This window comes from Scomber japonicus, chromosome 13 (genome assembly GCF_027409825.1).
Source record: "Scomber japonicus isolate fScoJap1 chromosome 13, fScoJap1.pri, whole genome shotgun sequence".
Taxonomy (NCBI): domain Eukaryota; kingdom Metazoa; phylum Chordata; class Actinopteri; order Scombriformes; family Scombridae; genus Scomber; species Scomber japonicus.
The window spans coordinates 16,119,089-16,129,656 of NC_070590.1; the positions used below are offsets into that span (position 1 = coordinate 16,119,089).

The 10,568-nt window shown below is 41.4% G+C and overlaps 1 protein-coding gene across 2 annotated transcripts; it reads right to left on the bottom strand.

The window, feature by feature from the left end:
• Positions 1 to 39: 39 nt before the first annotated feature.
• On the bottom strand, positions 40 to 10,206 carry LOC128371388 (zinc finger Y-chromosomal protein 1). 2 transcript variants are annotated; one of them, XM_053331701.1, is made up of 8 exons: positions 9,829 to 10,206; positions 7,442 to 7,538; positions 6,786 to 7,100; positions 6,294 to 6,443; positions 5,902 to 6,030; positions 5,675 to 5,809; positions 5,374 to 5,517; positions 40 to 2,915 (listed from the first exon to the last, which is right to left on the bottom strand). In XM_053331701.1, exons 2-8 carry the CDS (start codon positions 7,506 to 7,508, stop codon positions 1,615 to 1,617), a joined length of 2,241 nt encoding a protein of 746 aa, XP_053187676.1. In that variant the 5' UTR covers positions 7,509 to 7,538; positions 9,829 to 10,206; the 3' UTR covers positions 40 to 1,614. The 2 variants fall into 2 exon arrangements, with proteins under 2 accessions (XP_053187676.1, XP_053187677.1); XM_053331702.1 differs by lacking the exon at positions 5,675 to 5,809 and having other exon boundaries at positions 9,829 to 10,205.
• Between the last annotated feature and the right edge of the window lie 362 nt (positions 10,207 to 10,568).

A 10,568-nucleotide genomic window follows, 5' to 3' on the forward strand; every position in this document is an offset into this window, starting at 1 on the left:
ACACAAACGGCTAAAATACTTTGCTTTTATTATCTTTTTTAACAAATACGCTGAAGTACATCCATAACAACACATTTTCCTTTTTATCAAGTGTTTACATCTACACGCTTTGTACAGATTTGTATACAAAACAATAATTTACGTCCCATAGAAGTCTAGTTACACTTAACTATACAACAACTTGTAAATGAAATAAATATAAAAACAGAAATAATCACAGGTGAAAAAAAAGAGTAAAAAGCCATAGTACAAGTACACCACCAGCACCTGTCTTCTGAAGTTGCATCTAAAAGAAAGAAAAAAAAGACATACGTTTTCCCTTTCTACTGACAAAAGTACATCTGTGTTAGAGAAAACGAAGTGTTCATCCATAGCTTCATAACAGCAGCACCAGATAGACTGTATGATTCCTGTTTAGGCCAGACAGTCATATTTGGACACTGATGTGGAGGTTTGTTTTTTTAAACCCAGACTAATATTGGTTTCATACTCAATTATAATTATACTTTTTCTGTGATTTATCTATTATGTCAATTCATATGAAAAACCAGTTTGATCATGAACAAAGAAGCCATCTGTGTGAACTGCTTGTTATCAGTGATAGTGTTGAAAATGAGAAACATTTGAATGAACGATGAGCAGGGTTTCACTCCCCAGGTAGCATTAATGGGTTAAAAATACTGTCAGTCAGGGCTCATTCTGAACAATCTACAGTACAGTTACTGACTTGAAACAAACATCAGACAGGTGTGTGATAATGGATTGATGTGGGGTAATGATCACATCGCTGTATGGGTGCATTTCTGTTCTTTAACTCTCTACCATGACACATCCACTATTGTACTGTGTGTTGTGTGTTAATTTCATCATTGTAGATGCATGTGGACAAAGCTAAGAATGATTGTTTCTTTTCTCTGGGTGCTGTACACAGCCAGCCTTGTGTTTTGTTGACACAACAAAAAGCATTATGTTACAGAGTGGTGGGGTCAGAGCACCAGGAAGCACAACAGATGCTTTTTTGTCACACTCTCACACACTCACACTCTCTCTCTCTCTCTCTCTCTCTTTCACACTCACTCTCACACACAATTACCATACATGACTTGATTACTGCATTCATCATGATCTTTACCAAGTTGGCAAGTGCTACTGGGAACAGGTTGCTAATCCATACTGCTGTGTTAAGTACATTTTTTTAACAAAATGACACAAACGTTTCAGCAAATTACACTTTGTTTCGAGACAAATAATTAGGACCATTGTGATTGCTGCCTGCAAAATTAAAAAATGTGTATCTACAAAGAGACGTCTGCACAATCTGCCATGCACACTGTCACCAGCAAGGGACATGCAGTTAAAAGTGCAAGTCTACGGAGGGTTCTGTTTGCCAACTCTGACAGAGCATTAATGTTATGTACATGTGTATACATTTCTGAACAAACAGGCTGAGGACCAAAAAAAGAGCAAAACAACAGAACAGACTAAGTGCAGCACACACACACACACCACATTGCTGAAATGTGACTGGTGTTGTGCTGAGGGTGCAGTGATTGGGGTGTGATGGTTGTTTCAACATTGTTCTTGGTTGTGGCACAGTATTTGGCTCGGTCAGAGTCACTCTGCCTGCACCACGTCCTTGTGGTGGCGCATGATATGCTGGTTCTTCTCCGAGGGTCGTCGGAAGCCTTTCGAACAGATTTCGCAGCGGTGAGGATAGTCTTTTGTGTGAATGGAAATCACGTGCCGCTTGAACCCTGACGCGTCCCCAGTGCTGTAGTCACAGTACTGGCACTGATAAATTCTCCTCTCTTTTTGTCCTTTACCAATAACTACAGTCACACTGCTGGCTAAGCTGGCTGCACTCACTCTAGCGGGTGGGCCGGAGCTGCTGGACCCACTAGGTGCAGACTTTTTAGGTGTGACAACAGGAGTATGCGTCTCTGTCCTCTTGGCCTCACTCTTTTCAGGAGAGGCCTGTTGCTCCTTCGTGTGGACAGACAAGATATGGCGACTGAGAACAAAAGGGTCTGCAATTTTGAAGTTGCAGTGCCGGCACTGATGGAGTTTCTTGGTGCGGTGGGATACTGAGTGCTTCTTCAGTTCAGACGGCCGGTGGAATCCTTTACCACAGACAGCGCATTTGTGTGGGTAGTCCTTGGTGTGAACGGATATGATATGGCGTTTCAGGTCACTGGAGTTGGAACTTTTGTGATCACAGTGGGCACAATGGTGGGTCTTATTCTCCTCGTGTGTCAGTCCGTGCTGCATTAACTCCTCCTCCTCTGCAAAGGTCTGGAAACAGCGCTCACATTTGTATGGCATTTCTTTGCTATGCTTCGTCTTGATGTGCGTCTTGAGATTAGAGGAATCGGCTGACTTGTAATCGCAGTACAAGCAGGAGTAAGGCTTCTCGCCCGTGTGTGTGCGCATGTGTTTCTTCAACTCCGAGGGGTGTCGGAAGCCTTTTCCACATTCCACACAGATGTGAGGGAAGCTTTTACTGTGAACAGCCAACAAGTGACGATTGAGCAGTCCTTGCTCAGCAGTTTCATAGTCACAGAACTTGCATTTATGCATCTTGGTGGGAGTAGGCGGCGGCTGGCTCTTGGGCTCTCTGTGGTGGTGCTGCAGTCTGTGAGAGAACAGCGCAGCCTGCTGGTGGAACTCCTTGCCACACATTTCACACTCGAAGGGGGCCTTGCTGCTCAGAGCGTGCACCTCCATGTGGTTGTGGAGGCTGGCTTTCTTGTTGGTGGTGAAGTCACAGTCTGTACATTGGTACTTTTTCCTTGTCAGGACATCCTGGTGATGATTCTTCGTGTGGCGTTTCAGGAAGCCTCTTGATTTGAACTTTTTACCACAGAGCATGCAGGGGTAAACTGTCAGGGGTTGACCATATGGACCGATGATGATAGCTGGAGAGAAAAATTACAAGAGGGAAATTTGAATGAAATCATGTTCATAAACATGTTTGATAAGGAAACAGATAAACACTGTTCAGATGTAAGATAACAGATTAAAAGTGTGACACTACACTGAGGAGATAATTCCGATAAATAGGACTGCAGATATCTTCAGCGTGTACAAGATCAACACAATCTGGAATCAGGGAATATGGGAACAATTACAGCAACTAGCAACTCTCCATGTACATATGGGCATGATAGTATAGCTTTTTAAGATATACTCGAAAAAATGTGAACCTATTCTTTAAAAAAGTGTTTAACACAGTCCTGGTGTTTTATTTGCTAGCAGAGTTCTTTCATTAACTCTTGAATGGCGATTTGAAAACAAGTTTTAGGGAATGTTTTGTTATGGGAGTAGACCTAAACATGTTGAGGGCCATCATACAGGTAAAAAAGTAGTTATAAACTACTTATCCACAAGTCCAAAGCTAATGTAACAATCAGAGCGCAACACACTGTAAACTGTTGATAAACCTGTGCAAAGGACACTCCACGGGGAGCCAAGGGCAGGGCGTTGGAAAGAAACTGGGTAAGATGTTGTGCCACTAATACACAACCCTGGGTGGTACTTCAGAAAGTGGGTTTAGTGAAAACTTTTTCAAGTCTTAGATGTGGGAAGCTCTGGGTTTTCAGTACCAGAAAAGTTTAGACCACAGAGATACCTCAAAACCTGTGGGTCAGTTACCATAGCACCTGATTATGTGCTCACAAGCAGGTTTTCTTTAACAAACAGAGTTTCTCTCTGTCTCCTTCATCTTCAAGAGCCAGACATGCAGTTTCATTCCCTCATTCATTCAACCTGAATCAAGATGCATATCAAAGTGCATTAAATAGTGGAGGGTTACTGTCTGTCACAATGAAGTCCGAGTTAGGTATCTGTTTGTTTCTCTAAGACTTTCTAAAGTTACCAGTTTCATATGCATCAGTTATTTCTTTGAACAGTGATTTTTGCTCTCACATTCAACTATTACACAGCGTGAATTCACCCTCAGAATAAAACCTCTGCATGTGCCTCTGTTACAACACTGCGACAGCTGTCACTTTGTTAGAGCAGATCTGCACTGAAATATTTATTGCACATGTTTAATCTCAGTTTAAATTTAAAGGATTGGTATGAAGATTTAGACACAAGGTTAGATCAATGAATTATCTCCATCACTCATTATATAATTACCGTAAATTCCGGACTACAGAGCGCACCTGATTAAAAGCCGCATGCTCTAATTTTAGAAAGAAAATCAATTTTGTACTTGTACAAGCCGCACCGGATTTTAAGCCGTAGGTGTCCCATGTTGTAATATGAGATATTACCTAGGGTTGGTCCGGCGATGCCTGACAGCCATCGCGATTGCCTCATAAAAGTAATATTTTACAAATCTGCATTATATAAACTAACGAAATTCATTAAAGTAAGTCATTTGGCGACTTCTAAGTCATTAAACTAAGTCTTACTTTTACTAGAGTAATCTACCTCGTTCGCACCTGTCATTACATCTTGTATTGGAAAACTTTGAATTAAAATTTACCTACTTTGCCTACTGAGCAAACTCTCCCGTTCTCTCCTATGAGCGAGGCGGACAACAACGTGTATCAAACATGAAGCAAAGTGAAAAAATAATAAAGTACGTAACAACAAAATGTTTTTGGCCCCATGAAAAAAAAAACAAAACATGCATTAGTCGCACCGCAGTAGAAGCCGCAGTGTTCAGTGTGGGAAAAAAGTAGCGGCTTATAGTCCGGAATTTACGGTAGTCACACCGATGTAAGATAAATGCTATTATATTGGAAAATTATGAGTTAGTATTTCTGAGCAGACATGATCAGGCCACATCACTGAATGCTGCTGAGCCAACATACAAATAAGAAGTCTAAAATGATAAACACTATTGTATTTTAACCCATGACATCTTTTCAAGTGCAAATCAAACACATTGATACTGGTTCAGACTTAGAACTCACAATAATTAAACCATTTGTCTATGATTTATAGAGAGAGAAAGAGAGAGATTGCACTTTATCATCCAATAAGTAAATGCAAGTCTGGTAAATGATGAATTAATGGACAATATTGACGCTCTGATTCAGGCTCTTTCTTAAAAGATCAATGTATTAAATCTGTTGGTTAAACAAGTTGTGTTAAGTCAATTGCCATTCAAAACAATCGCCTTCTGTTCTTTTTCCTAATATACATGTAATTTGTTGGAGTTGTAACTGCTGGTTAGACTGCTAATTAAAATCTCTTTAGGTTTACGTTCACATAAAATGAATATGTTATAGATCAATTGACAATTGTGGTTGCAGCTTTAATCTGTAATGATCTACAGGTCTTCTTCATGGTGTGATCAGAGAATGAGCATTAAAAACCAGCCTGGAACAGCAACATCCAATAAGTTTGTGCTGCTCTTACCTGTCTGGACCTGACGAGGCTCCGACCGTCTCTTGCTCTTGTTGCGCTGTCTACTGATGTCATCAACCCCATCCGATTCATCGATGTGCAGGAGTGCACTGGCTGCACCGTTTCGGTTTTCACAACTCTCGCTGTCGTCTGCACCTGTGGGAGCAACAGAGGGTCTTTAAATAGACAAAAATACACAAAACCAGCATCTGTAAAGCTTAAGCCAAGACACTCAGAGACGTGGCTGATGCACAGGTTTCCAGTGTTGTGGTTTTTTTTCAATAATAGCAATTTAATAGACAGGGGTGCTGACCATAAGCAGCTGCCCAGGCCACAGGCATGAAGTCCTTGCTTAGCGACACGCTGTCATACGAGCGGTCGTGAGTTACTGGCTCTTCACCTCCTACCACCACCTCCATATAAACCTCATCAGTCACCTTGGACCCACCTGTAGATGAGCCCAACATGTACAAAACCAAAAAACGAGGAACGTTTACTTTCATGACAGACATCCCCGCTCATTGGATCCAAATGACTTACCATGGTTTCCTTGATTGTGATGAGAATCCCCGACAGACATGTAAACCATCTTCTCTCTGAGCGTTTGGCCTCCAGACTCCGTTAACGCCACACTCTCTGTGTCTCCATCGCTGATGTCAACTGATTCTCCTGAAGAATAAAAAAACATCTTTGAAATCCTCCAGTCACACAACACAGGATGCAAACTTTTTCAGGTCAAGGACAGAAAAAGTTACATTCCCTTCCACACGGAACAATTTATTCTAATCAAGAATTCATATTCACAGGTTTCACAAGCAATATTTCATTCAATTATTTGTTTTAACCTGTGCAAACCTGGGTGTCAATTACTGGTACTAAAATCTGATCCGACATAATTCCTTAAAAGAGGCTGACGGTTAATTGTTACTCACCCATGTCATCCTCTCCTGAATCCGCCTTGAAGATGTACACCTTTATCACCTCCTGTCCATCCTCATCCTTCTCCACTTCCTGGTCCTCCACAGCCCCCTCCACAGTTACCTCGGTCCCATCCTCAGACACCATTTTACCAGCTTCGTCCACTAGTGAGGGAAACACACAAATTAAAGGTCTACAAATATGTGGGATCTGATGGCCATGAACTGGTGACAATGTTAATCGTGATGACACACGTTATTGTTGCCGTTTTAATATTTTATTACCATTTTGTGTGTCAATATCAATGCTTAAGTACTTTACGCTTACCGAAGGTGTATCTTAGATTTAATTTCAATATTTCTGTACAGCTATAATCACATGAAACAACTCAAAATGAATTATGTAGTTAAAGCACTGTACACCCTTTATTTACATGTAAACATTGTTTCCACAGGAGCAATGACACATTTCATTTCAGTCCCAGCACAGCAGAGCAGTAAACTTACAGGATATCATTAGATAATCTCCACAGCCATCTTGGTCGTCGTCCTGTTGCTCTGGGTCCAGCCCATCTTCAGGGATGTCTCCCATGGCAACACCTTCCTCCTCGCCCTCCAGGGCCATTACACAGGTTTCTACAGCAACGTCTTCATCTTCATCACAGTGTACATACTCTGAAACCACGTCCTCAACAGCATCCTGGATGACTAGCTCGTCCGGGGTGAACCTGTGAACCGCCATGGCTTCCCCCTCACCTTCTGACACCAACACAGTCTCTTGAAGCTCCACAACAAACTCCTGTCCGCCAGCACCACCCTCATCTGGAAGAAGCAGTTTTACCCAATTAACCAGATGACAGGCAAGAGCAACTGTTTACTGTGTATGAGGTGTTTTAAATGGTGTGTTATGTGTTCAACATCATGCAGCCATAACATGAACAGTCACAATAATACATTTTATTAATGGATAGCCCCTTGAGATGAACCATCTCGATTTCAAGGGGGTCCAACATAAAACAATATTATATTATGAACAATATTTGTGTCATTTAAATATTTATCTGGCTAACCAATGAATACTACTTCTTGATATACCACAATACGACCATGTTTATCAGAACTCACACAAAGTAGTACATTTTTACAAACATGAATATAATTACCCGATCCGTGTAAGATTATTTTAGGCTCTTCAGAATGTATTGCAAGTCTGGTGACATCCTCATCCATTGTCCTCGCACTGCATTTGTTACTGTAGAGCTGAAAGCAAATGATAAACGGTTTAGATCTTTGGTGACCAAAAGTGACAGAATAAAACGGACCAATATCCAACAATCGCGACTATAAAAGTGACTGAAAGATCAGTTATCAGTCATCACATAGTTACAATTATTTTCATTATTGAATAATCTGTGGATCATTGTCATTGTCAAAAAGTGTCTCCAAAAACCCCCAAATGTTAAGTCAAATCTTTGCTTTAACAGTCCACAACCATGACTCATATGACTGAATTGTCAAAACAGTTAGTGATTAATTTTCTGTGTAATTATTGCAGCTCTAGTCTACACTACAGACTGGAATAATGCATTGCAGGTCACCCAAGTCCATTTTCTTACATAATATATCAACTGCATAATAAATAATATGTATATGGCCATCTATTAAACTCATGTGATTGAATCAGCACCCACACAAGTAATATTCATGTGTTTTCATGGTGATTAAAGCTGTATTTAAAAAAATATATATTATATAACAGAACAGATGATTCAAAAAATCAAACATGGTGTGTTAACATACACAGACTCATGTCATTTCTTCTTCCAGAGGCACACAGAGAAAGCCACAATGAGCTTGTTATTGCTTGCTAGTTGAGGTAAAACTCAGCGTGTGTGTTGTTAATTTAAAATTAAAATGTGATTCACATGATAGAGACCACTGGCCTTGTACTGCACAACTGGACAACTGCAACCTGAACAAAGCCTTCACAGCTTACACATATCCATCTTAACAGGGCTGTTGTCGGGTCATTTTACAGTATATACTGTGTGTATTGATTTCTGTGTGTTTGATCATATAAACAGTGTGTAGATTGTGTTAGAAATAAGGGCAGGTAACAATCCTCAACCCTTTTTTGGTACAACTATGTATAGAAACTTTTCAAACAATACCCTACCCTAATAAAATGTATTAGATTGTCAGCTTTATTATTCTTAAGCTATACAACTGCTGTGATTTATAGCCCATTGTGCTTTGTTGTATCCTGTTTGAGCTGGTGCCATAGAGGGTTTCTCTGTGCTGTGGAGATCATCTATTTCAACCTTTTAGTCACATAGATGTACACACAAATAAGATAAGGTCACTTGGCACAGAAAAAAAGGCCGGTATCATGTGCAAATTTTACAGATTTCAATAAATCTTAATAATGGATTAAACAATAATTAAGATTTTTTTTTTGCAGTCTTGGCTTATGTCTGCAGCAGGGGAAAGCAAGTGACTGGACTGCATCACCACTTCTACCACCAATATTAAGCAAATATTTCACAAAACACAATCCTTGCAGCTCAGTTGGCACCACCTTCATCGAGGAGATGACGGTGAAACAATGTGCGACAAAAATCTCTCTCTCTCTCAGACGCACACACAGACATACACAGAGGGATGCAGAGATGTAAACAGTGGTGTGGACGATGCAGCCAGGGTGCCATTGAATTTCCACTGCATGTACCATCCCCCACCTCCAGGTGGAAAATGATGTGTGGACATGTGGCGCACAACACAGTGCGTCAATGTGCAGGAAGATGCTGCAAACACAATAATACAAACTCCGGTGTCGTAGGGGACTTGCTAAGCTACTTATTCATGCACCACTTAACACACAGTGTAAAGCCCCATGAAGATGATTCATGTCTTCAATTGACCGCCAGAGTAGCGCAGATTTACACACACAAAGTCCCGACTGTCTCCACCAAAATACACTTTAAATTAACAGCTGACTGCACCGATACACACACACATTTTGAGGAAGATGATAGCGTTACTATAAAAGAAACGACACTGCTGTGCTTTATGTAGCAGCCAGCTAGCGGGAGAAGAGCTAAACACACACACACACACACACACACAAACACACCTCCTCCACAACTGATTTTCACCACACTAGCGTCCGCCATTTTGTTAGCTTAATATCTGCAAGAATGCTAATTTTAACACTTAATAGAAAACACTCCACAGCGAGTATATAATGTGAATTACACTGCCGCAAATTACCAAAGTGTACAACGACGCTTTCAACGACGTTGGCCAACGCGAACGACAAGCGAATAAAACCCTCCATTACAGAAGCAGGCTAGCTAACCGGTTAGGCCTGAATTACCAATTATGGCCTCTATTGAGGCCCCGGCCCGAGAAGAAAAGGCCCAGCCCCTCACGGCCTCTCACTGATAATAAAGAAATAAATTAAAATACCACATGCATGCAAAAACAAACAGTCGCGCACACACACAAATGCAAACATAGCTCTGCAAACGGGCAAGTACGACCCGCGTACCAGATGTTTGCTGCAGGGATGGCCTCCGTCCTCTCCTCGGCTTCCCAGGCCGCCTGGTTCCCCCAGACTCGGGCACGATTCAGTCGGGAATAGTGTGTTATTTGGGCGGGCCGGAGAGGAGCAGAGAAGGAGGGGTTATGTGGTTGTTTCTGGAGCTCCGCTGAAAGCAAAGCAGGACGTCTGGAGCCAGATCTTGTCCCGCTGCAGCCCCCCGCTCCTCCAGCTCCGAGGCCGCCGTCAGCACGACACGTCACAGCCCGAGAGCAGCAGGAAAATGCGGAAGGGTTGTGGTGGAAATCATACCGGCAGGCACCAAACAGGCCATAATCTGAAGCCCCGCTGCTCAAACCGTGCAGTGTAGTGGCAACTTTAATTAGTCTGTACCCCGAGGTTGCACTATTCAGACAGTGCACAGCTTCACTTCTCCAAACTGCAGCAGCACTGAGGTGCAAAATACAAAGGTAGTTAAACTCTGACCTCCAAATGGATGAAGAGCATTTAAACAAGCCGCTGAATGGTTTCTATTGACAGTAATTACTGTATTAGTATCACTTTCATTAGTCTGTTTGTTTCTTTAAAAATGTTTAACTTTAGGGAGTGAGTCTCTCCATTTTTCATATAAAAAAGGAAGACTTGAATTATTACAAAAGTGAGGTAGGCTATTGTTTGAAAACTCTTGTTTTAGAAAACTAGCATCATATTCCACATAGCTATCTACAGCATTTGAAGTACAGTTTTGA

Excerpts from the sequence above, each read along its gene's own strand:
- LOC128371388 (XM_053331701.1), bottom strand. The coding sequence starts at position 7,508 with ATGGATGAGGATGTCACCAGACTTGCAATACATTCTGAAGAGCCTAAA. Across the intron at positions 6,444-6,785 it reads AGATTATCTAATGATATCCT|TGGACGAAGCTGGTAAAATG; the intron begins GTAAGTTTACTG and ends TTCCCTCACTAG. Across the intron at positions 2,916-5,373 it reads GCCTCGTCAGGTCCAGACAG|CTATCATCATCGGTCCATAT; the intron begins GTAAGAGCAGCA and ends TTTTCTCTCCAG.